Source organism: Oryzias latipes, chromosome 17 (genome assembly GCF_002234675.1).
Source record: "Oryzias latipes chromosome 17, ASM223467v1".
In the NCBI taxonomy this organism is placed as follows: domain Eukaryota; kingdom Metazoa; phylum Chordata; class Actinopteri; order Beloniformes; family Adrianichthyidae; genus Oryzias; species Oryzias latipes.
The window spans coordinates 17,047,813-17,075,500 of record NC_019875.2 but is presented as its reverse complement, the minus strand read 5'-3'; the positions used below and the strand labels follow the sequence as shown (position 1 = coordinate 17,075,500).

The window sequence follows — 27,688 nt, the reverse complement described above, 5'->3', positions numbered from 1 at the left end:
AAAGTCACACTGAGAGAACACCTGACGAGTATTAATGTCGACTGATCAGAAAGAAGAAAAACTCTAAAGTCAGTTGTATTTTTAAAATCCTTTTTATTATTATTAGCAACTTTACATTTGTACACAAGAACTGATATTAGGTGATAAAGGCTGCCAAACAGGAAGGTCTTTTGGAGAAAACAGAAACATAGCGATTCTAAAAGTGATGTTTCAGGCCTATCAGTTACACCTGCTTCCCTTCATGTATGTCGGCCTTTATTCAAAATCAATCGAACCCAGTTAGTGATCAGCTTTTTCAGAGAATAAGCCATCTGTGGTTTGGGAAAGGGAGAGTGGGAACGCTGGCTCCCTGCACTTAGTGAAGAAAAAAAAGAAAAAAAGCACTGACATGAGGAGGAGAGGTGGGCTGTCACGCTCGCAGCAGAGCGTCGGGATTCCCGCCGGAGCTCAGACGAACCAACTTGATGACTTTAAACAGGAGGAGGAAAGCAGAGAGAGCTGCACGCGCTCAGTACTTCCTGTGCTCCACATCGTCGGGTGGACTCGCCTCCACCTTCCTCTTGCCCACATCTTTCCAGTTGGTGCTCAGAACGGTGCCAGCAGACTCCATCTGCACACACGCGCATGAGATTTCATTAAACCTTGATGCATAACTTTCCGTGTGAGCTGACCTTTCTTGTCCTTGAAGGTTTTCTGAACTGATTTTGTCTAATCTTTTAAAGTGTCTTGAGCAGCCGGTCTACAGGCTTTCTGAAGGACTTTATAGTTTCTCCTTTGACTTGGTTTTTTCTGTCCTCTCTTCGCACTTCAGCCTCTTAAAAGGGCTTAAAGAACTTTCCGATTAAAATGATGTTATTGGCGTTTTTGACATGTTCTAGCGGGATCCTTCTGAGGATTATATAAAGAATATAAAGAAAATTTATATAAAGATATATAAAGAAAATGTAAGCTTAATATTACATTTCTGATTATTTCTTTATACAAATACTTGTGAAACAGGAGCAGACAAAAACATGCTGTTGCAAAAAGACCTTATTTGTGACATTGGGTTCCCATTGCGCCAAGCTCTCAGCAACGAGAAGGGGAATGGGGGGTGGGGTTGCTCTGCGTCATCGTCCCCCCTCCCCCCACAACTCTGAGGCAAATTTCTAATGAACTACTGCAGCTCTGTGGAAACTATGTCCTACAAAACTACAGTTTTTTTTTTTATTATTTTGGCTAAAAACGGCATAATCATAATTAAAATTCCACTGGGATCACGTTCAAAACAGATTAAATTATAATCAAGTGGGTCTATAAAATTGTTTTTTGCCAACTATTATATTCTGCATAGACCAAGCACTGAATGGTTCCTTAAAAAAACGGCAGAGCTTTATCTTGAAGGGATTTCAAAAGGATTAAAAGAAAATCTGGGATATTTGCAGGCAAAATAAGCAAAAAGAAAGGTGCTGGTTTGTTTCAAAATGTGAAATTGTATTGAAATGTGCTGCCTCTTGGCCAGGACTCCCTTGGAAAAGTGTTTTTTAATCTCAATGGGACTTTCCTGGTTAAATAAAGGTTAAATAAAAAAAAAATATATAATATTCCATTCCATTAAAAATCTAGTGATCTTCAAGTCAACACAAATACACAAATCCTGCAGCTCTTCACTTCCTCAGAATGCTACAAATGAAAACCAAAGTGGATCACTGTTCATATAAATGATCATTTCTGCAGAAAGCAGCCCAGATCCACCTCCAACACGAGCCGTCAGTTTGAGTGTGGATTCATTTTTTTTGTCTTTTTTTTAAGACTCCGCAGTCCCCATCTCTTCTGCATGGATTCAGATGACATGACTGTGGCAAATCAATATGCGTGTTGCGATAAGTGCAGATGGCTGTTTGGGAGCGGCTGTGGGTCGCCGTCAGTTCAGCGTCCGTCTGTGCCGGTTTGAGGAATGCTCCGCTTTTCGCTCAGATTTATGCAATAGTTGGAGGACGTCGAATGGGTCCCGAATTGAGGCCAAAAATTAGCTTCCTTCGTGAGCGCAAAGCTAACGACGGGGAAACGAGAGATCACTTCAACAATACTTACACTATTGTGAGGTGAAAAGACCAAAGCTGCCTCTATCAAAAGGTCAGCTCTCCATGAAAAGACAAACTCTTTCTTCTTTAACCTAGATGGCACTTGCTGAATCAAATATAGAGTTAGAATCGCTGATGCAAGTGTGAAAAACAATGTTTTTTTTAAAACACACTTGTTAAAACTGTCAGCTTTGACCAGTTTTACATCTTCAGCTTAAAGGAGGAGAGAGTTTCTGTGTTGCAAAGAGGAAATTTTACCAGTGAAATAAAACTGCAGTGTTGTTACGTGCTCACTTGCAGATAATGGAGTTTTGTTTGTTTTCTTGGCGAAATCTGATCCTTCGGCTGACAGAGCAGATCTCAAGCTGTCTGTGTTTCTATGATCTCCTGTTTTTGTATGAGAATGCATACAAACTTAGACTCTTCGCTTTCTCCTCACTCCCTTCCTGTCTGCTCTGTTAAAAAAAAAAAATCACTGCAAAGCGGACAAGAGGGTTTCAGGGAAGACATGTTCAGAAAGAGTGAGACACTATCTTTTTTTTGTTAATACCCAAAAGGTCTGATATTTTATAAAAACACGGTTGACACACCGCCTCCCCTATCTAAGGTGGGAGAAATGGGTATGGGAGGATAACTGAGAGGTGCAGTTCTTTCCTGAAGGCTTTTATTTTGTAAAAGGATTAACTTCTGCTGGACAGAAGATGAAGAACATCCTATTCAGCTTAATTTGACTGCTCTCCAGCAGCAGAGGAGTCTGCAAACGTTAAAAGTCAAATGCCACTTGGAGGAAAAGTACTCACAAATGATTTGTTCATGGCTCGTTTGACCTCGTCCGAGCCGTCCGTGTAAATCTGCTGGAAGAGCTTGTTGAGTGCCGCGTCTCCCTCCAGCTTCTCGTTTTTCTCCTCCTCGCTGATGTCCGACACCATCTTGTCCCACTTGCGGGTGTAGTGTAAGGATGTGGGGTACGGGTCTGACGGAAGACAAGCACAAGCGAGATCAGCCTCCATTTTTCACTGAAAAGAGGCAGAATTGATCAACTTTATACACTTTTATTGAACTATTTTTAAAATCAAAGTTAACTTGGAAAACTTGCCCATCGATTTGACGATTTTGTGACTCACAAAATTCAGACTGGCTTTATTTAAGTGTAATACAACCACATAATCCAATGAGAGACGGGAGAGCGGGAAACACAATCCAGACACAGATTTACAAAAATGCAGCGCAGAGAGGCGACAGATTCAGGCCAAGTCTGGACAGACGGCCGCGCAGTTGGATGAAGTCAGATGTCAGACCTCAAAGGAAAACAGAAGATGAGTTCTAACTTCTTCTTTTCCATCTCTTAGGTCAGTAATTAACCCTGCCTCTTATAGAAATATGTGTGCTTGACTACTGAGTCACGCCTTGTTGTCATCCTTCTGCTTTACTCCGTCTATTGTTAACTTGTCAGACTAATGAAAGCCGGGAGCGGAGCCTCGCTGCCCACTCTCAATTTAGCAGAGAACAAACAGGTGATAGTTGCAGAGAGAAGGGAATCAGAAACGGTTAAGTAACAGGTGATGGAGGTGTGCAGGAAGACTGAGGACTGACCGGGATTGAAGTGTTTGATGTTGGTCTGCTGCCCTTCTCCCTCCAGCTTCTCCCATCTAATGGCCTCAGTCTTCTTCATCTTGATTTCCACCTGACGGAAGAGAAGGGGAGGCGGGGGTGGTAAAAAAAACAAAAAAACAAAGGATAAAAACGACAATGCTTAACGCAACGGAAGGTCATGCATTCGGGGCCGTAGAGATGAGGCTTCAGATGTGGCGGCGTGTTTAAAAGGACGCGGGATCATTACTGAGGCTGGAAAGCCGGCGCTGTTCAGAGGCGCGGACAGCTTAGCCTGTGAACAAGGAGTGTGAGAGTGTGTGTCTGCGGCAGACATCAGGGATGTGCGGGGGCACGGCTCAATCTCCAACCTCACTGACAGACACGCAGCACTAACGAGATGCCTGTCAGCCAGAGGGCCAGTGTGAGAGACGGAGCGCGAGGGGGGGAGGGGGGGGGGGAATCCTAATTCCACACAGCAGCATCTGATCCAAATCATTACGGCAGGAGAACTTGGGAGAGGAGGAGGAAAACAATGGGGGGGGGGGGGGGGGGGCACGGACACATGCTTTTAACACTGAGCTACATTGACAGGGCACACAGCAGTGAGACACGCGAGAACCCCCCCCCCCTCCTCCAACAGCCATTAGTGGTGTGTGCTTGCTATGTGAACATGTGAACGAGAGATCTGGTGATGTCGATGCAATTAAGGAACATTTCTGCTCTGCTGGGCGATGCGATGATTCATTTATGAGGGTGTGAGCGGGGGGGGGGGGGGGGGCGCGGCGGCGCAGCCACGAGGTGGACAGGGTTAGAGGACGAGCGGAGAGAGGGCCAGATCCAGTGGAAACAAGATAGCACGGCAGCTTGGATGTGATGAGGCGCCGTGCGGAGCAGCACACCCATGGTCCACTCATTTCCCGTCAGCTCCACATCAGGCTAAAAACAGCACATTTGTGCTGAGAACACACATTACAGCTCAGATCATTATTGCATGTGCATCACATGCACTCACTTCCCATTCCACAAGCCAGACAGAGAGAGTCCTATTCGCTGATCTTCCATTTTATTGGCACAACTTTGTGTTTTTTGGAAGGTATTGTGACAAATGTGGAGTTACATCAACCTCCTTTTTTTGCTTCTTAACCCTCAACTTGAAGCCTAGAAACCCATTTTTTTGAAAAATTCAGTTACACAGAAATGTATTCCCAGTTTAAAGCCAAGAGAAAATTATACAATCAAAAAACCAAAGATTCTTGCACCAGTGATACTATTTTATTTCTTATTCCAATATTAAAGAATGTAGAATTTACCCTGTAAAGCCCACTGCATCAAAGAATCATCAGAAAATTTTATTATTTTTGCAACAAACATTTTTTTTTTAAAACCTTCAATGAAATCCACAAAAAGGTTTTCTATATCACCTTTTTTATGAGATATAGATTGTATTAATTATTATACATTGGGATGTTTTGCTCACGACACAGTTAATTTAAGATGCAAAATATATTGACACGCGTGTTCAGGAAAAAAAGCATCTTATTTATCCACCGTCACAAATTTGATCCATTCATTTTTTTTAACATGGTGTCACTTCATACAACAAAGAGTGATTGAAAAAAATGAACAACAATAGAGTTATTCTCACCATGAAGTTTTGAATATTAGCAAAACATTTCCCACCAAAAGTGAGATTTACAGGAAACAGACATTTTGAAATGACAAGGAAAAGCCTTGTACTGCCTCTAGTGGAATAATGACGAACTGCAGGACAGAAAACATTTTTAACGTTTTTAAGGCAAGTTTGGATCGTGCTAGTGAGATAGGGGGTCTCAAAAATGTCCAAATCAAATATGGTACAAATGGTTATAAATGTTTTTACAAAGAATATTTTCTCCTTACACTATCTTTATTTACTGGCTCCTGTTCAGCCCAGTTCATCTTCAGCCAAGTCCATTAAATCCTCTGTGAGATATATCCGAACAGTGAGCGCCCTTTTACAGTTTTCTAAAAAACACTTTCCAGTTGGAACTTTTCAGTGATGTGCTCGGATGCCCACTGCTTTCACGATGGTGCATCGTTTGTGACATTTCCAGCACACTCATCTTACAAGTTAGACTAATTTTTAAAAAATGTCACACTACCGGAGTGCTCTTCAGGACCAATTTCATGTTTCTACTGCAGCAAAGGCATTTTTATCAAACACATGCTCTCATTTTATTAATTTAATACTGAGTCACACTACTCAAAGAAAAGAAGACAAAAAATGAATTTCAGGATTCACAAAAACCATCACAGTTGATCCTACTTTGCCCTTTTTTAAAGCATTTTAAATTCCCTGTTTTGGTAGATTATAAAGATTTACTTTTAAGTGTCATAAGTAGGGCTGCACGATATGAGGAAAACTCGCGATATGCGATATTGGTGATTAATATTGCGATAACGATATAATTTGCGGTATATAAACAAATATCAAACCAACCAAAAACATCATTTCCATTTCACTGCAACAGTATAAAAATTATACTCCAAATGACCCTCGTCGACATAGGAGGCAAACATCAAACATAAAAGGGCTCATCTGATTGATCAACAACGTAAACGGGTCCTTCCGATTGGTTAAATGCATAAAGGGATTTATTTCATTTATTCAGTATTTCAAGCTGCCATGAGTTTGTTTTAGCACATTTAACCCTTGTGCTATCTTAGATGACCCCACCCTTACATTGACGTGTTATTCCTACCATGACAAAGGTGGATAAAGGTGGAAAGATTTCATGTAATCCATGGACACCAGTGAAGATCACAAATCATTGAAGAAAAAAGGTTCAGAGCACTGTCTAGTGGGTCTAGATGACCCAACTCCCAATGTTAAAGGGCCTAGGATAGCACAGGGTCAAGGTAACCATTTATTGCGATTTTCGCCGTCTTTTGCGGTATGCATATTGCACAGCTTGATGTCGCGATATGCATACCGCAAAAGATAACGATACATTTGCGGTATATTGTGCAGGCCTAGTCATAAGGTTGTTATCACTGCCAAAGTGATAAGTCAGTTTAATTTAGATGTTCTACATAACACTTTTCAGATTCTACATAATTCAATTTCCACTTCTTGGTCATAGTTTTAGTTTTATTGGCCCTGAAAAACAATTTTCTACAATTTTAAGAGAATATTTATTCCTAAATTCTATAATTTAGTATTACATTTTCCCAATAAAGATTGATACAGTTTGAATAATGGACTCTTTTTGGAACTTGGCTCTAATAGGAAAAGAAAATCAGATTTTGCAGGGTTGAAGATTGAATTAAAACAAACAATGAATCTTACAATCTTCAAATCACATTCAAGTTTCACTGTGGTATTCCCATCTGGATGAGTTTATGTTGATGTAGAAATATTTAGAGCAGCGCTCTAAAACATGAAATCCTTCAGTTCAAATGTTCACTTTCCTGCTTCATTCACACCACCTGCAGCTTTTTGTAGACAGAACTCCCACCATGCTGATGATGATGAGTAAGTAGAACAGGACCCTTGAGGACTGGAGTCTGAAACATCAGGTTAAAAATGAGTCACAATCCATTTTCGGGATTTTATTTTGAAAATCTCCTGAATACCCACTGCATTTTTGTAACAACTTCCTGCCTGTTCCTTCTGCTTTGAGCAGAAGTCTATAGTTTCACTGCAGCTAGATTGTTTGAACAGACTCAGAGAGATCAATTTCTTTAAGTTTTACAGATTTGTTTTCCTCTTTCCAGAAGAATTTGGGCGACTCGAAATTCCTTTATCCTTTGCTTAATTTAAGATTAATTTCATCTATCAGGCGTTGATCTACTCCCAAAATTTTACAGCAAAGCGTCGCATCTGTTTTTCTGAAGCTACATTCACGCCGCCATCGTCAATGCGCGTTCAAGTGACCCCTTTCAACAAAAAGTAAACGTGCTTTATTGTCGTGTTTCAGCGCTCAAAAGTGTTTTGCCAGTTAGACCAAGTCAAACTTTAAACAATCAGGAACTTGGATTATTTGGCAATGACGTATAGATGGCGTCTCCTTTAATCAACAGAAGTGCCAACCGTTTAAAAAGTACGACTAAGTTTTAGGGAAAAAAAAAAGTTTTTTTACGAGATTTAAAATAGAAAATGTACGACTTTAATCTCGTAAATTTACGAGATTTAAGTCGAAATGAGCATACAGTGCAGCAAGTGAACGCCGCGCTGCAGCAGAGCAGACCGACTAAACTTTATTGAACGGATAAGCTGAATGTTTATTGATAACGTTTCAAATGTTTTGAAGCTCATTCATTCGATTTATGATTTATTAATGTTTTATTTATTGATGGGTGGTTTGCAGGATCTCTGCAGTCTGTTGATGAAGTCATCGGTATCCCTGCAGCTGTCCACTTGAATCCTTTCTTCCTGCATGAAAGACCAGATCTCTACGTCTGTGTGACGCTTCCGTTTATGGAGGAGCACTTTTTGGGCATTTTCAACATTCTTATGCGAATATAACAGACTATTTTCATCTTTGTCGTTTTATGCTGAAATGAGACGTTTCATCTGGAGGGGGGGGGGGGTATATGTAACACTGTTTTCCTTCCACATTGGTGTTCTGCGCATGACAGGTTCATGACGTAAAGTGACAAATGGACTTCTGGGTATGTGACGAGGTAAATAAAGAAGCGGTCCTTTACACCCAAACGTGTCTCTGAGCTCCTTATTTCACATATGAAACTCTGCTTTACCGACACCGAACCCCGGAACGCTGCTACACTGACAATAATTGGATTTTGAGTCGCCAAAAGGTTCAGAGTTTCTCTGTTTTTGAAACCTATCTGGAAATAAAGCTTGACAAAAGGCTCCACATATTTCATCTTAAAGCTAGGCTCTGATAAACACACAACTTTTTTTTTAATTAGGACTTCAAAGTCCTAATTAAAAATGTATTTTTTGTTTGTAAACTGGCCCTAAAACTCTGTCGTAAAACGTGATCATGGAGGAAAAAATAAGTAATTGTGTCCGGCCAGAATTATAGATTTTGCATCAAGCCTCTTCCAACTGTAGGAGTCAGACATGCGCTAGTAAACAAAACAAAACAAAGTAGAAGTCCCTGCCTGTTCAAGAACACACAGTTAGCCTGCGTGAAATGCCCGGTTTGTCTGCTGATTAAGGGGAATCGGAGCAGCGTTAGCCACTGATCAAACTTACAAACTAATGATACAATAACACAGACAGAATAAATGATCTCCCAACCCTATACTTATGTTTTTTTAAATCTCCAAGAAGTGATATAAATGTTTTTTTTTCTAATTGGAATGATGTGTATAGGAAATGCACTAATGATGAGGTTTCTATCCTTTGGAAATGTAGAGAGAAAGTCTTAGACCACAAAAGAAGGAAAACTAGATTAAAATGGACACAATCATTTAAAAAGAAAAAAGGGCTTTTACTTTTTGGATTTTCTTTGCCAAACATCATCCAAGTCCAGCTGTGCCTACATTTGTGTGAGATTGGTTGTGCTTCTGAGCACTCCTGGATCATGCAACATTAATCTGCTGCCACATCTGTGCTCCTTGACTTTCAGGGGACGTGGCAGGCCGGCTGCGGCATGCGAGTGCTTCCCGCCGCCTCACAGGCAAAGTGACGGCCTGTGAAGGGATGTGACAGCGGCCACCGCCCACAGAACCCCCAGCGGCTGGACTGGACAGCACACGTCCTATTTACAGGGGGGCAGTGGGGTCCCGTGTCACATTATCTGCAAACCCCCCCATCACTGATGTCTCCACTATTTGTCCAACCCTATATTTTTCCCAGAGGCTCTCAAATTCAAAGTAAACTTTCAAAACGACAAATAAATGAGACACAAACGGCTGACAGGCGTGCAAATTAAAGACGGGAGACTAACTACTCGCTAAACAGAGACAAATTTAGAGCTGAATGAAGGGAAGCATTTAAATCTGTGATGTGTGTGCTTCTGTGTGCCTTTGTGTGTGTGCGCCAGCCGTCCGTCCGTTCTGATCAAACATGCTGGTGTGTAATTGGCTCCCCGTCGCCGCGATGACCCTGGAGGTTGGAATGTTTGTTGTGACGGAGGGCGGGAAGAGGTCGCGCTGACGATAATGTGCCACAGAAGACTCCGACACACAAACGCACACACTGTGAACACCGCTTTCCACAGCACAAGTGTGTTCAAAGATTACCGTTAAAGCCTGCGCATTTATAGCTGTTGAAGAGCGTGCGCCGGCGAGCGCGCCCGTCGCTGGCTTAGCCTCCTCCTGCTAAGTTGTCTTTAAAGACGGCGAGGAGCTGAAGCGTAAACACAGCGGATAGTGCAGGGCAACCAGTCATGCAGTCTGCTGAGAATCAACAGCTCTGAGGGCAATGAGATTGCTGAACGCTTGTTAGTTATGCATGCCAAACCGCAAGAAAGTGATGCTGTTGTTCACTTGAAGGTTCTTTATCTCCCTGTGGCTTTGAAGTATCTCCAGAACAATTACATGAAGTAGTCATGAAGAATGCTCCTCAGATAACAGACACATTCACCTGTGGAGCTTCTGACACTTTAAACCCTGGAATGAAGCAGCGACCTAGAGGTTGGTGTCTTTCTAGGCATGCAGGGGCCATGTGCGCCCGAGGAGCCCGCTGGACAAGAGAATAGGGAGGGTTTTGTGAGACAGACGTTGGTTTGAACCCTGTAGAATGCCTGTTATCGTGTGGAGCATAAAGCAAAAGTGTGCGTTTATGACAGCGGGCAGAGAGGGACAAAGCGGAGAAAGTAAATGAAGATGAAAGTGGAAAAATAAATAAATAAACCGGGACTCCAAGCCCATCTTCAGCTGCACTCTCTGGAAGACTGAGCCCTTGTTTAAGCTTCTGCCCACGTGCACCTTTGGTATGCAGTGTCTGCTGTTGCCATGGAAAAGTGATAAAATGAGTTACTTTGGAGGGGGCAGCTTCTGTGCAGGTCAGCTTCTCATCAGCACAGCCAAGCCACTGTGGACGGAGCGTACACAATACAGACGTCAGGTTATGCAACGCCGCAGAAACTCATTTCTCCAAAGCTCTTTGCTTCTTTGACACCGAATGTTATATAAACGCGGCGACCCTCAGACCCCGCGCCGCCCTTTCATTCCTGCAGCCGCCTCACTTTGAAAAGTAAAATCCTCTCCTTCAATGCGCTCTGTGTCCTTGTGCGACAAACGTCTTCACTAAAATAACTGTGTGCTTTCAATGCAACTCCATGCATCTCTTATAGACCGGCTTATATTCATCCAATATATATATATATATATATATATATATATATATATATATATATATATATATATATATATATATATATATATATATATATATATATATATATATATATATTTAAAACCTTTATGAAGGAACTTTTCAGGAGTGAGCCTTGGTTTTTCCTCTGTAACAGAGTAATTCCTGAACTGTAAATGCAAAACAGGAAATAGAAAGTTGCAGTTTGAAATTTCAAGCTTGATGACCCCCCCCCCCCCCCACACTAACACACACAAACTAGTTTTTTTTTTTTTAAATCAGCAGATAATAAAAAACCGAGAGAAAACCGTCTCATCTGTTGCACTGAAATCATCTGTATCATCTCCACCTTCACGCTTTCCCTCCACGCTTCTGAAGGGGGTTTGTGTGCTCAGCCTCTTTCATTTTTCATAAAGGTCACCCGTCTTATTATTATCTGCGATAACGCAGAGAAACCCACTTTCTTCTAATGTGGACTTTGATAAGTAAATGTTGGCGAGTCAGAGTCACAACATCATTATTTGCAGAGAGTCTAAATCATTAGGGAGCGGCTTTGCACTGAAGGCATCACTGAGAGGCAGAAAACGACAGGAAGTGAAGCATTAAACATAGAATTAAAGTATTTTTGCTCACTTTCTTTTTTGTTTTTTTTGCATAGTTTGGCCAGGTGTGCGACTTCAAGGCTTTTTTGTTTTGTTTTTTAAATCAATTTAAGCTCATTTATTCATTATTTTCCCACTAACAACTGGTTGTCCTTTAGGGGTTGTTTTCCACTAACTACTGCTAGAGGGCACTGTAGGAGTGTGTTTCAATATTTGCTAACTGACAGCAACCGTAGAAGAAGAAGCGCCGTCCAAAACAAACATTTTTGATCATTCTCCGTATGAACTTCATGATATCTTTCTTATTTGCATCAAGATGTTATTATTCCTGTTTTTTTTTTCTTCTTCGGACTTATGCGGGACAGCAAGTCATCAAACTGGGTTACAGAGACACAGAAACACTGCTGAGAGCAGCTGTCATTCAGAAGTAGAAGGTAAGGATCGCTGTAGAAGCAACAAGAAAAAACAAAAGGAATGATCTCCTAAACCCAGACATGAAGACATGCTGACCTATTTTTTTCCCCAGAGCTCTTAAAAAATAAATAAACCTCATCTCTCAACGCCATCCGTGTCTTCCATGCATTGTAAAAGAGACATACTGTAAATGTTTCCATGTAGCGATGAGGCTAAAAACTCTTCCACCTTAAAAGAGCGTCTAGTTAATAATCACACTTTTGGACAAGCCCTGAGCACTGAATTTGACACGTGTCAAGAGGCACTGGACATACATTTGATGTGTTAACAACGCTCAGTGTGAACACACTGGATTTGTTCAGAAGCGTTGGACTTTTCTCCCCAAAGTGCGACTTATACTTCAGAGAGACTTGTATATGATTTTTTTCTTATTTGTTATGCAAAAAAAAAAACAAAAAAAAGTTTTTACATGTTTTTTACAGTTGACCACATGTTTTTTTTTTTACACTTTTGCAGCTGTGTTTATTTATTTAATATTTATTTATTTAATATGAATCTCATTTTTGATAATTTCAATAATCATTTTATTAATAATTTAATATGAAAGTCATTTGTGACGTCCTTTTTTGATGTTATCTTACCGTATATAGATTATTTCTGAATGTCGTTTTTGCTGCCACAGATAAATGAAATTTCCCTATTGTGGGATTAATAAAGTCCTCTATCTATCTATCTATCTATCTATCTATCTATCTATCTATCTATCTATCTATCTATCTATCTATCTATCTATCTATCTATCTATCTATCTATCTATCTATCTATCTATCTATCTATCTATCTATCTATCTATCTTTGGCTCCTGCGACTTACACTTTGGAAAATACGGTCTGTACTTCACACACCTACATGGGAATTTTTTTTATAAGTTGTACAGTTCTGTTATTTTTTCCATTGAAAGAAGCAGCTTCTAAAGATTTACTGCAAACAAGATTCAAAAGAAGAGGTGTGGTGGGGTTAGGGGGGCAGGGTTTCCTGTTTTTCCGTATTAACGAGGTCATGCTGATCAATGCCCTAAAAATCAGATTCACCTCTTTGATGATTAAAGAAATAAAAAACCTGCTCTTGATCCTTCCAACGAATCCTGAATCAGCACATTCACTACCCCCCATCTGTAACACCCACTAATTAGTCTATAGTTAAAGAAATAAATAGGAAGTGGCCATCCTACTCATTAGGACAGTAATCACCTTAAACAGCGTTAAGGAACTTAAAGAGTGTGTGAGAAAGCGAGCTAGGATTTGCGTGAATTTGGGGTTTTGCCGCTCAGATGAACCGAGCCAACGTGGATTTGCTGGTTTCTGCTGCAGCTACAGTGAGCTTTAGCAGCTTTAAGGAATTAAAAAGGTAGTGCTAGCCTACTTTACACTACCTTAAAGTGTTGAAGAGATTTCCACGGTGATCCCGCTGTGGTTACTTAAATGATAATTAGACACAGTTTCAGTAAGCTACTTTAAGCTTCCCCCCACAACAGTCTTTTCTCACTTCATTATCTTTTTTTTTTTAGTTTTAAATACCTCAAAACAAGATTAATGAGTATTTATGTTGGCAATAAACTGGTTTGAGTAGAACTTGGTCCCTTTTTTCTCTTCGTAAATCCTTACGATCAGATCTTCTTTATAGCGTGATAAAATGCGATGTTTGACAGCCTGCTCCTTTATTGTTGAGTGCGCTTAGAAGACATTCCCAGCATCCTCAGTGAAACTGAATCACTTTACCCCGACGTTCACAAACTTAACCGAGACCTAAGCTCCTTTTTTTTTGGGCGTTTTGAGCACAAAGCAGCCTCAAATTCACCAACAGATCTATTTTAGTCACAGATGAAAAAATGGATGCATTTGTCATGGCAAATAGCAACGCCGTTAGTCTGGACTGGAATGCTTCCCTACATACAAGGCGTGTGCTTCTGTAGACTTCAAAGACAGACTGCAGCCTGACTTTCCTGCTCCATGAGCCTTTTCCCCTTCTGCCTCATAAGCTCTATCCCTTCATATCACCACACCTTTAGATTCTACATTTACAAATTTAAAAAAAGTTATTAAATAAATCAACAAACACATCTGGTGAGTCTGAAAGCTTTCAAATGTGACTAGATTTTCCTCTCCAAAAAGTCTTTCACAGATGACAAAAATGTTCAATTGGATGTGGAATATGTAAAGCTGCAAACGTTACAGCAATAATCTCCTTATCCAGTGTGATGGCTCCCATTAGCACATTTGATCCAAGCTGAGGGTGATACCTTAGTCGTGAGGACCTTGAAGCTGCTCTGCTGGGGGAGGATGGGGTGCAGCAGGTGGAGGTGGAGGTTGTAGTTCTCCCCACATGGCAGCTGCATCTCTGCAGAGAGCTAAAAATACGAGACAGCAGATATTACTTTCTTTTTTTTCCTCCTTCAAAAGGTTCATCTGTAGAGAATAAGCAAACCGACATGTTTGTAAGGACTTATTGAATGAGGCACGCGGATATTAAGACGGAACACGTACACAACAAAATCAGCCTATATTATTTTTTTCTGCCCGACACAAAAGAAATGAGGAAACAGGAAGAAAGAAAAGGAGGTGAAGGTGTGAGTTTATTCATGGAGGTTATCGTCTGATAAACTGGTGTACCTGCACCACGCCAGCTCACTGATAAGTGGGGGGGTTTGCACATTCTATGATGTCACTCAAATGTTTGTTGATTTAGAAAGACAAGGGTACAGCTTCAACCCTGTAATCATACTTCTAGAAAAGTGCTACTCTGTTTCTTCTTTGACTGCAGATACTATCCATCATTCTATGCTGTTATACTATAAAATACTATGATAAGCTTGTTTTACCACAGCAGGCTCTGTTTCGGCAAGGTGTTTGCACTTTTCCATCAAAATACAATGATGGGAGTCAATATGCTGCAAAAGTGATTTGCAGGAAAATACACAACGGTGTGTGCTTTGTGTTGAAAGCAACTGCTGGTGTCAATTCCTTCTTTTAACATCTAAACCGGATAAAAGTTTTTAATGTAAGCTTTTATTTCTGCGTTTCAACTTTTTTTTTAATCAATAGCAAAAAAAATATTTAAAAAAGGCTTTTTATAACCAAACGGTCAGTTTTGAGAGGAAGTTCAGCAAAAAAAAAAAGAAAAAAAAAAAAAAGAAATGAACAAATAAATAAATTGAAAGTGAATCGTGAATCCAAATCATACTGATTTTGTGCTTTGGCTGCCAGCCTGAATATGAAGGAAATCGAAAGGATGTTCAGATGACCGGATGATATAACAGATTGTTTTTCATCCCTTTAACACCAGAGCTTTAGCTCCAGTGCTGCCATTCAATCAACTACTGTAACTATTCAACCGTTTATGCATTTAGTGCAGTTTCAGCGGAGATTAAGCCTTGCACTGATTATGCAACACTTTACAGCAGTGAAGTGCTAACGTGCTCGATGTAAAGCAGCTGATTTTGTTGCGGAAAAAAAAATTAAATAAAATTAAAAATAACAGTATTGCGCTGTTATGCAAGCAAAACACTCTGTTAGTCATGTTAAAAAGTAAATAAACGCTTTTCTGCTCATCAAAATAAGATAAATCCTGTTGATCCCGGAAACAGTCGAATAGTTACGGTATTATAACGAGTTTTCGTTATTTAGGTTTTGCCGGAGCAATCTTCAGTTTTAAAGTGTGTAATGGAAATAATTATCAATGGAGGCCCAGACTATGATACTGTCACCAATAGTATGGTACACATAGATGATAAAGACTCTCCCCTGATTCACACATGGGCAAATTTTTGTTTTATTTTTTACAGTGCTCAGCATAAATGAGTACACCCCACTACATTTGTCAGAAAACCTTTAGTGTCCTTTCAGAGTCAACATTTACTGTGAAACACTACAAAAATAGTCCGTTGATTGCAAACAAGATATGTTAAAGTGTACAGCGCACACAAAAAAGTGATTTTCCTAACAAATTAATTCAAGTCCATGCTGCAATAATGAGTACACCCCAGTTATAGTTTTAGGAGAAAATTGTAGTAGGTTTAGGGGATGTCATCTGGACTTTGTTTTAAGTTTGAAGACGTTTCACCTCTTATCCATGAGGCTTTGTCAATTCTGAATTAGCTGGTCGAAGAACTGGTATATATGCACTCATGGGGGAGGAGTCAGACCTGAAACTGGATGGTATTGTCAACTTAGCCTACAGGTTTCTGGTCGTTAAGAGTCCTTTGTCCTCAGCTGGGGGTTGGGGAGCCAGTGACTCCCTCCCCAAACTGGTCAACCCTTTCAGCTACTAACGACCCAGGTGGAACTGGTTTGGTTTGTTTAGGTTTCAAGACACCGCCGTAGATGGATGGAAGAATAAAACTGAGAGCACCATTCTTATTAAGAGAAGATTTATCCTTCTTGACAAAGATGGCTTCTTTCACTCCTCGCTCAAACCACCCTTTGTCTCTGGCTAGAATTCGGACTTCACTGTCCTCGAATGAGTGGTTTGTGGCCTTCAGGTGGAGGTGCACTGTAGACTCAGGTCCACTTGGGTTGGCTCTGCGATGTTGGTAAAGCTGCTTGTGTAGAGGTTGTTTGGTTTCTCCTATATACTGTTCCTTGCAGTTCTCTTTGCAGTGGATAGAGTACACAACATTACTCTGTTTTTAGCTGGGAATTTTGTCCTTTGGATGAACCAGTTTTTGTCTGAGAGTATTAACTGGTTTGAGATGAACTGGGATGTTATGTTGTTTGAAAATCCTTTTTAGTTTTTCAGACAGGCCTGAGATATACGGAATTGAAATACTGTTCCTTTTCGGCTCTTGTTCCTTCTTGTCTTGTTTTTCTATATGTTGGGATCTGGTGAATGCCCAGTTGGGATATCCACCGGTTCGGAGGGCTCGGCGGATATGTTGCTCTTCTTTCTTCTTTCCCTCAGAGCTTGTGGGCACCTCCTGGGCTCAGTGTTGCAGTGTCACGATAACGCCTAGTTTGTGCTGTAAGGGGTGGTTTGAGTCAAATAACAGGTACTGTTACAAAGGACTCTTAACGACCCGAAACCATGTAGGCTAAGTTGACAATACCATCCAGTTTGACTCCTCCCCCATGAGCGCATATATACCAGCTCTTGGACCAGCTAATTCAGAATTGACAAAGCCTCATGGATAAGAGGTGAAACGTCTTCTAACTTTAAAACCAAGTCCAGATGACATCCCCTAAACCTACTACTATGGAACCAAACTGCATGAATGAGAGTCTTCATAGACATGTTTTAGCAGAAAAGCCAAACTTAAGACTACACAATTCTAATGAACAGGCATTCAACGACAGGTGAGTAATGAATTCCTTTAAGAGGTGTCCAGCACACAGGTGACTATAAAAGGGCATTTCTTCACAAAGAAAAACCCTTCCTATTTCATGGGGTCAGCAATGGTTCCCCATGGAAAAGAATTGTTCCAAAATCTGAGAAAGGAAACCATATCTTTGAACAAAAAAGGGGAGGGCTACAAGAAGATCAGCAAAGGTTTACATATCAGTCAAAATACTATAGCAAAAGTGATAGAAAAATTTAAGAAAGATGGAAGTGCAACCATCTTACAGAGACCTCTAGGCTGTCCATGGAAGCTAACACCTCGACAGGAGCGTCTTCTGATGAGAAGGTTTGAAGAAAATCGCCATGCAAGTTCACTGCAGTTAGTAGAAAGCCAAACTGAAGTGACTGTTTCCCATGACAACATACGGCACGCACTGCAGGGGAATGGCATGTGTGGTTATCGTCGATGAAGGAAGCCTCTCCTAAAGCCCATGCACAAAAAAAAAGCATGCCTGGAATTTGCCGGGGCCCACGCTGAAAAAGATGAGTACTATTGGTACTCAGTACTCTGGAGTACTGAGACAAAGATCACAGTTTTTGGAACTAATAGTTTTAAAAGTGTATGGCGTCGCAAAGATGAGGATTTCAGAAAAAAATGCCTGGTCCCTATAGTGAAACGTGGTGGTGGCAGAGTCATGATGTGGGGCTGCATGAGTGCTGCTGGAGTGGGGGGGGGGGGGGGGGTCTCATAAACTCAAAAAAGTACTGCTCTATTCTGAAGGAGCAGATGCTGCCATCACTTCCTGCATTTGGTCGTCGGACAATTCTCCAACACGGCGATGATCCAAAACAAACTTCTGAAGCTACTGTTGCATTTCTGAAGAAGAACAGGGTGAAGGTGATTGAAAGGCCAAGTATGCCTCCTGATCTGAGCCCAATCCAACATCTGTGGGGAATTCTGAAGCAACAAGCTGAGCATCACTTTCCTTCCAGCATCCAGGCTCTAAAAAATAGGTTATTCTAGAAGAATGGAAAAAAAGATAGATGTTGCAAAATGTCACCAACTTGTTCATTCCATGCCTAGAAGACCTGGTGCTGTCCTTAAAAATCACGGTGCTCATACAAAATACTAGATGTAGTAGTTTTTGTTGCAGAATGTATTCATTTTTGCTTCAACCAATTTAATGAAACTCATTAACCTTAGTTTCATGTTATGGAGTTGAAGAAGTGTTCAATAAAACTCAACCTTGTGGGAAGTTTGGACATTTTTCTTTTGTTCACTGAGCTACTGATTCAGAAGTATTTTTTAAAGTGGGTGTATTCATTTATGCTGAGCACTGTATAGAAAACATTTAAACTATTTCTTATCTTTTTCTGAGCATAATTTATATGCTCTGATGGAATTATCTGAGTAAGAGAAGCGTTTACTGCAGTTTGTTGGTTTTCCTTTTTCTTCTATTCTTCCAATAAATGTTTATCTGTTAATATAAACATTTAATACAGATCATTTACTATCATTTTCTTTTGTGCCGTTTCTGGCAATCCACAACTTCTAAATAAGCCACAGTAATGCTATTTAAGGATTAAAGCTTAGAAAGTCGCAAAAGTTACTTTTATCCAATTCCATAAACCTATCAAAGGCTTTTAATCACCTCCAGTTGAAAGTCACTGCTGTCTGCAGGTATCCAGTTTCTGCATCCTTTGTCTGAGATAATAACCAGAGCAACAGTCTCTCAGTTTTAATTTCTTTGGTGTTTTTTGACCTTATTATAGAATAAGTTCATAAAAATATCAACTTATTCTTCCCCTGCATGAAGGAGCTTAACAAGTGACTGCATTATTTGGAGCCAGTGAACTCTTCCCTTTGAAATGGGGTAAACTCCGTTTGTTATTCTATTAGAGAAGACAAAGCTGTTCCCTGGGGGTGCCTTGCAGTTAGGCCTTGGAGAGATGGCAAGACGGAGGCTAGAGGAGGAAAAAGAAAGAAAAGTGTGGTGGTGATGGGGGGGAGGGGGTCCCTGAAGGGCTTTGCAGCTGATCCGAGATCAGTTATGCCTTCCATCTATAGACAATTAGTAGGTTGGAGAAGCTGGGGAGGGTAAATTGTTCTCAGATCTGTACTTTGGAGGTAATGTTAACAAGGCACCACTGGAGGCATAGTTGGGTCCTTTGGGAGGGTGTGTGTGTGTGTGTGTGTGTGTGGGTGTGTGCGTGTGTATAAGACCCAACTAATGGGTCCCCCTGAGGAAACACCCAAGAGCAAACCCATCAATGATTCACACATATGGAGAGCAAACACAGACTATTTTTTTTTAAGTTTTGATGCTAACACTAAGAGCGCTCAAACCTCTTTTTCCACGAAGTTGACAGAAACGCTGTCCTTTGGTACGTTTTTCGCCATAACTGTGACGATGACTTGGGACTCCGTTTGGTACCAGTCATACCTGAATGTAAACACATACATGACAAAAATCAGACGTTTCATTCACAAACGCCACTTGCAGCACTGAATCAGGCTCCAAACGTCTAAGTTGGTGTAAACGGGTACAAAGGTGGACACCACAAAATGAGCAGCTTACTTCACAGGTGCAGCTGCTGGCGGTTGCTGGGTCATCCAGCCATCAGATGGGATGACAGACAGGAAGACACCCCCAGGAAGGAATGCATGACAGCAACAGCACACAAAGGAGAATGAAAGAAAACACATCAAGATACGCAGCTTTAAAAGGCGTCTCCTTTAATGGCTAGGGGTGAACTGAAAGAGAGCCACACTGCCCCCTGGTGGCGTCCCAGAGGAACTCACCGCTTTCACACTGCCATTCTGAGCTTCATCTGTAAGACAAAAAATAATAAATAAATAAAAATGTCACTCAGATTGACACTTAAGTCTAAAGTGGATGCCTCTAAAATATTTTTTTAAGGTGGAGGCCGATAAGAATGAGAGTCAAACAAGTCAGAGGCAGATGTCCCTCAGAATAGACGTCTCCAAACATGCTCTGAGCCGTGCTGTCGGTTTGTTTACTGGTCCATCCACGCCCATTAAAAGCCCTGTGAGCCCAGAGTGAGCAAGCCTGAGCGGCGTTTACCAGCATGCTATCATGCATTATTCACTCACTTCAGCGCATAAAGAGCGCACGGAGAGAGACGAGATGATAGGGAGGCGTGTTACTGTTGTCTTAATGAGGTCGCGTTTGAAATGAAGAGAAGAAGGGTGTGTGCGTGTGCGAGTGAAAAAGTTTTGTGTGAGTGTTTGTGTGTACCCTCGGTGCCACATGTAATAGAATTACCAGGTGCTTTTTTTCCCTGCATAGCTGCTGGTAAACACGCTGTCACCGGAAGAAATGATGAAGGCGCCTGTGCGCGCGCGCGCGAGTGTGAAAGGCACTCGCTTGTGCGCGCGAGCGCCGACTCTGAAACGGCTTATGAGGAGGTCGGGTCTCGTTGGGGGCTTTCAAACATCAGTAACGTTAACTCTGATGAATCATACCGCTCCTGGGAGTACATGTGCACGCGAGTGTGAAGCTTGTTTGTCAAAACTCCTGCTCTTGTTTACTGGAGTTAATCCAGAGGGCCCCAGCATCAGCAGCAAAACAGCAACGCACCACCCAGACACGCCGCGCATCTTTTATTGAACTAAACAGCTCTGCCTCCAACACTTGGGAGTGCACACTGTAGACCCATTGATGTGCGACTTCTCATTTGTTTGATCAGATGGGCTGTTCTGCTCCCTGACTGTGCCATTTACCTTCTCGCCTGATAGAAGTAAGAAATAGAACGTAATGCACAAGTTCCAAAAGAGGAGCCAACTTTTTTTGAACTGGGGCTCCTGAATACTGAATGTCCACCCTGATCCAGTGTCTTACATCTGATTTTTTTAGATTCTCAAGTTGAGCTTACACATTTCAAAGTAAATTTCACGCCTTAAATGCGTGTCATCTCCAGGCTCGCTTGCATAAAACCTTCGCAAAGTGAAAGAGCTACTTACCACTCATCATCTCTTCACACCTCTGGATCCAGACCTTAAACGAACCGTCTGAAACTACAAAAATAATTCAACATTTTTAAAAAAAAACAATTCTGCGAAAAATATACGTGAACCTGACATTTAAATAGAAAAACGATTACGCTTGAAAGCACATAAAGAAAATGCAAATTATAGCAAGGTTCCTTCTTGACATTCTTAATTGTAGGCTTAATTTTTCAAACGAGTGTGTGAATTTATCTTCTTTTAATTTGAGAAAGAAAAACTGTTAAAGACAGATGTGTCACTGAATACAAATGACTTCACAGCGAAGTTAAAATGTAGCGCATTCATTCTGGACTTCATAGGGCTTTGTGCATCAAATGTCTGTGAAGCTGTCAGGCAGCTCATTAATGTGCTCTTAGCTCTTTGTTTGCAGAAATAAAAAAATTAAAAACCTTCCCACTTCCTTATTGTTCTTACACTTAGAATGCAAGTTAAGATTGTTTTTTTGTTTTTTTTACAAATTAGGTTATATTTTTCTACTAAAACATTTAAATTACTTTAAATACTTGTTTATGAATAAATTAAATGTTTCTAGAAAACGTTACAAATATTAAATAGTTTAAAAATATCATGAACTCCAGTTTTAAATTATAATATTCACCTACTTTAAGGAAATGTTTGCCTTTTTTTTCTTCAAAATGTGTTTTTGTGTTAAATATTTTATAAAATGTATTCTAACAAAAGTTTGGTAAAAATTTGGTAAAAATGTTTTTTTCATACTTGACCCAAATTTCGCAAGAACAATGATGTCACGGTGGGTTCTTGTACAATCTATGGTTCTTATGGGTTACACTGTTGTGTCAACTGGAATCATAGAAATTTGCAATTCACTTGAATTAGTTAAATCCAATAATGTAAGTTATTGTAACTTCTAACACATTTGAAAAAAAAAATGGGCAATGAGCTGCTGTAGGCCTAGATGTCCAGCTTGCCTTCACCAATATTGACAAATTTATACACAAAGCTACCAGGTTGTTGGGGGAGTTCCTGTAAATTTTCTCACTATTTATCACCAAACAATGACTTGCTGCAAGATGATTGTTTTTTTACATTTTCTTCTTTCTTTTTTTTACTCCTAAACTTGAAAACTGTTAGCATAAATGTTGCAGCAGGAAAATCTATTTGTAACATTTTTATTTAGTGATCTTAATGCAAAACCCTTCTGTTAAAAATAAAAGACTGGCTATACATAGACCTAACAGCAGCACCAGAAAACCAAAGTCATCAAAAACTGACCCAAAAATTAGCAAAGATTTGATCAAAACTTCATAATATATCCTGATCACAATCACAGACAGCATTTAAAATAACAAAATAGACTACTTTTGATTATATCATATTCCAATGATGGCATTTAACCCAGCCAATAAGTCAGGTCTCATCTACATAACTTTTTTCGGGGTTAAAAGTGTTGTTTGCTTGACATGCCAACAACGGGCCTTAACTCACCACTCAGGGGCAAAAAGAGATTTTTTTTAATCATACATCCCTCCAGCTAAAGATCATTAATGTGTCATTTTATTTACTGAGTGCAGTAAAGTAGATAAGTGCCAACAGAGTCTCTGCTCGAGGCCAAAGTTGGTAGTACTCACCATCCAGCTGCTGTCCCTGAGTGAAGGCTGCATGCGCTGACTCATAGTGTTTCAGGTGGTACTCGGCTATTCTGCAGGGGGCCAAAAAGCACAACATGCCACACACACACTTTGATCAGAGAATCTTGGGAAAATTTAAAGCGACACTTTCTGACACATAGAATTTGGGTCATGTGCTTTTTTAAAGCCGTAAATGCTAACTTAAGGCAAGTTTCTTCCCAAAATATGAAAAGCTTTAAAGCTTTTAATCACATGGTTCAGAAGTTTAAAGACCCACTCCAATGAGAAATGTGTTTTTAACAGAATAGAGGACCATATGAGCAAAATCAAGGTCAAAATTGCATTTGTGGTTATTTCTTTTTCAAATCAGTGTGAATCAGGAGCAGACAAAAAAAATGCAGTTTGAAAAAGTATTTGTGACGACAACAAAAATTACACTGGGAGGGCCACCAGATCCCCGCCCCGCTCCATTCTGATGCATCCACTTGTAGACGACAAAAAGCATGAACGTCTTTGTTTTCTTTATCTGAGCTGGAATCTGGATCAAAACTGTACGGCTGGATAGCTTCAATATTGCTCAGCATTTTTGTTGCACTTTTAATGTTAGGTTGGGGGTGTGTGGGGCTGTTAGCTAGCAGGAGAGCGTGTAAACAGAAAACTCAGAGGTGAATATCTAATGAACTACTGCTGCTCTGCAGAAACTATGTCCTAGAAAATGACAAAGTTTTTTAATTTTGGGGTAAAAACAGCATAATCATAATTTAAAAAAAACAGTTTTAAAATGGCTAAAAAGATGATCAGAGTGGATCATTAATAAGAACATCTGTCTAAAACACAGATGTGACATTAGTAGTATTAATGCACCACTCAAATCAAACGAAAATGACCAAGAATTCAAAGCTTTAGTTACGTAAATTATTTGATAAACAAACGAAAAATGGAAAAATGTTTTTGTATTTGTTTTTAAAACAGTTTAAAATATTGTAAGAAGGCCTTCACTTACATTTGAAAAAACATCTAAAATATATGTTTGCTTACTATTATCAAAGCAACAATAGATATTAGCATAATCTGTGCTTGAGTAAATATTTGGAAGAAAAAACAACAATAAAAAAATCACACACCCTGTTCGCATGAAGGCTAGTGGATGACTGGGCTTTAGCTGCTGGGCTTTCTTAGCATCCTCAACAGCACCTGTGGAGAAAAGCAGACGTATTGGGAAGACTTCACACTCATTCATCCTCATTACCAACTCATATTAACGGATGATTAATAACGAATAACTGTTTGGAGCTACTACTTTATCTGTCATAGGATACCCCAAAATCTTACATTGTCTAAACTTCCATCATTTTAGGTTTTACTTAAAGCTTTAGTGGTAACAGCTTTGTGGAATGAAGCAAAAATATCTGCTTTAACTTAAGGTTTCAAAAGAGTCAATGCAACCAAGCAGCCCAACTAACACTGACAAGATGCACCAAAGGAAAGCCAGTACTTTCTGTCGCAGCTTTCTTCCATTTCCCATGATTTCCTTCCATCCATCCACCTTCAGAACCTACTGAATCCTTTAGCTGTCACGGGGCTGCTGGAGCCTAACCCAGCAATTGTTGGGAGAAGGCGGGGTACACCCTGAACAGGTCGCCAGTCTGTTGCTGGGCCACACAATCACACACACACACTCACATGCACAACTAGAGACAATTTAGAATAATCAATGAACCTATGAAACATGTTCTTGGACTGTGGGAGGAAGCCAGAGCGCCCAGAGAAACCCCATGATTGTGCTTGCAGAACATCCAAATTCCCCACAGAAAGAACCCAGCAGGTTAGTGCTGTGAGGCCAGAGTGCTGACCACTAGGCCACCATGCAGGCCTCCCATGCTATCACATTTCTAATGATAATATAATCATTTTCAATTAAGCACAATTATAGACCCATAAACAGTAGCCAGGAAACTTCCAGCTAAAAACAACAACAAAACCTTTTTCCTACATCGAAACCCTAAATTCATGGAGAGTATAAGTTGAAGTATTCGCAGTTCTTGAATGAAATTTACAATTTAAACTTTATTCATTGACTGATCAACTTTGTGAAAACATTTGTGGTGCTGTTTGCAGCCAGGTGGGGCAAAATGTGATCTACTCAGCTGCTGTTCGATTGCAGAACAAAAAGTGAATAGAGGTCAAAATCAATGCCAAGAACAGTCAGAGAAGGAGGTCTTGTGGGCATCCACAGGGTCACTATGGGAAAAACCTTGGCAAAAACTGACTCCAGGGGGATCAGAGGAGGACATAGAGGGGCAGCATTGGAGAAAACAATGTAACAAACTAATAAATAAATAAATAAATAAATAAGGAAAGGCATTTATCTGGCAATAACGCTTTTTTGAACTCTAAAGTAGGGGAAATTTTGAATATTACAATCTTTCTTCTCTAATACGTCATACAAACAATAGCTTCATGAAGAACAAGTAACATCACTTTAAGCAGAATTATGCCCATATAGAAGGTCATGGTGTTTCATTTGTTCAACTGCACAATGTGAAAAGAAAAGCTTAAATTAAAGCAGTCTCATATTTTGGTCATAAACATGTTTGGAGATATTATTTTCCTTTTTGTCTGTCTGCTCCTCTCTTTAAGAGTCGCCTCTGTGAATCCTCTGCATCATTCTAATCCTCTTTGCTCACACCAACCACCCTATGTCCTCCTCCTTATTCTCCCTTGGGACTTCCTTCCAGGTATCTCCATTTTGGTAAAAGGATACTGAACAAGACCAAACCACCTCAGTCTGTTCCCCTGCATTCAACTTTTCAACATCTAACATGAGCCAATCCTCTGATGTATTCTCAAAATGCTCACAGTGATGACGGTAAAGCCGTTAAGATTCCACATTAAGGAGAGGAGCCTTCCTCTGCATTTTAACAAAGAAACAGAATTACATCAAAGATGGAAAAATGCATCTGGTGCCTGAAAGTGTGAATCATTACGAGTCAATAAGATTTACACAAAGATCCTGGTCCGAGGAAAATACATAAACACATTTGTTTTTATTGAAATATGGTTTTCCTTAATGAAAATTCCAAATGCCACAGCAGGCATGTTTGAATTCCCTGCAGCGAATAGAAATTTTTGTAGTTCAGTGATTGCTTTTCCCAAATTTGTCCTCATTAAAAGATCAACTACCCAGATTTTGATTCAACAGTGTGACTTCAGAATCATGGTACACATCAATTAGTTCCTTTGGCGACATTGGGGGTAAAAACTGGGAATATGATGTCAACTTTAACTTACAGCTGTAGTTCTTTAGAAGAATGTGGGCATAGGCCCGTTGACAGAACCACTCAGCGTTGTCAGACTCTCCCTGTAAGGCCTCATTCAGAGCCTGAAAGTAAAATATACATAAGAAAGTAAAGTCAATATACTTGATTTCTGCACGACGGAAACAAGTTGTTGAAGAAATAGCGTCGCTGCAAGTGTATATTATAAATTAACCAACATAACAGGTTAATTGATACACAGACAGTAACACAAAAAGAAGGGAAAAAAACAAGTTAATAACGTTACAAACTATTTTAACACATGAAAACGGTTTAATTATAACAAATAAAATATGTGATGGTTTTAAACAAGACCATAACATAGAAAAAAATATTCAATAAATGCGTCTTTTACACTTTCATTTTCAAAATAAGACTTATACAGTAACGTGGCTGAACTTGCTAGCTACATATCGTTAAACGTTGAGACGTAACGTCAGGAGTTACAAGCCCGACCCATCTCCACCAGTTCTGTTACGAATAAATCAAAAGTATGAAATGGTCTCTAATCTGATACACAAACACCCCAAAACACAGGCTACAGGTTACGTGTTGCTAGCAATGCTAACGTTTACCTCAAGGGCTTTGCGTGGATCTTCATCAATGAAGCTATCAGGGAAGCTGCTAAAGAAAGCCGACAGAGACCAAGCGTTAACAAGCTAAATAACACATAAAAAAGCAGATATACAATTGGATATACGGAGGAGGACTGACCGTTCAGCTGCCATGAATGCAGTAACCTGACGGGCTGTACGTTCAGAGTGGCAGGAAACTTCTAGACGTAGATGCTACTAGAAACGGAACCTTTGGTTTGTCAACATCCGGTGGCAGACTGGTGCTCCTCCCCCTTCAAAAAGGAGCACAATCAATGGTTCCTACTTAAAAATCCATTATCACCTGCTTATAAACATTCCCTTCTTTATTTAATTTTAAATGTTTGTGACCTCGTACAACAACTACTGAAAATTTATTAATGACTTTACTTTGATAATCAGCATGAAACACAATACTTTAGTTAGATAAGGCTTTATTTGATCTTTATTGAAGGACAAAATAGTAAATTAATAAATTAAGTCTGTTTTATTAAATAACAGTCTAATCAGTTAGTGAAGGAGGGTCTAAAGGCAGGGATGTCCAGTTTAGTTTAGTTAGTTCAATTTGGTATTTCACTATTGAATTCTATTCATGATCCTTTTGATTTTATGTTTTACTTTTTCAATTACTGATACGAAGCCCATCAAGACGACTGTTGTTGTTAAATTTGGGCTATACAAATAAAATTGAACTGAACTGAATATCTCATTCTGTGTTCTTGTGGGTTAAAATTGACCAATTTGATAAATTGCTACAGCAGTGACCCTTCCTCTCCTTACACACTATAATGAAAGAATATCATTACTCATATTAAAGTGTCAACATTTCTACAAATTCTTCAAGATAAAACAGCCACTCTCCTCACTAGAAGTTCAACAAATGGGA

The 27,688-nt window shown here is 40.0% G+C and overlaps 1 protein-coding gene across 3 annotated transcripts; it reads right to left on the bottom strand.

Annotated features, from left to right (window-relative positions):
* Positions 1–76: 76 nt before the first annotated feature.
* On the bottom strand, positions 77–27,055 carry sugt1 (SGT1 homolog, MIS12 kinetochore complex assembly cochaperone). Of its 3 annotated transcripts, none has more exons than XM_023965095.1 (13): positions 26,924–27,055; positions 26,785–26,833; positions 26,184–26,274; positions 24,017–24,086; positions 22,893–22,963; positions 21,259–21,312; positions 20,077–20,105; positions 19,853–19,878; positions 19,621–19,717; positions 14,242–14,349; positions 3,657–3,747; positions 2,864–3,036; positions 77–610 (listed from the first exon to the last, which is right to left on the bottom strand). In XM_023965095.1, the coding sequence occupies exons 1-13, from the start codon at positions 26,935–26,937 to the stop codon at positions 509–511; spliced, it is 975 nt and encodes a 324-aa protein (XP_023820863.1). In that variant the 5' UTR covers positions 26,938–27,055; the 3' UTR covers positions 77–508. The 3 variants fall into 3 exon arrangements, with proteins under 3 accessions (XP_023820863.1, XP_023820864.1, XP_023820865.1); XM_023965096.1 differs by having other exon boundaries at positions 19,853–19,875; XM_023965097.1 differs by having other exon boundaries at positions 26,785–26,830.
* Positions 27,056–27,688: the final 633 nt, after the last annotated feature.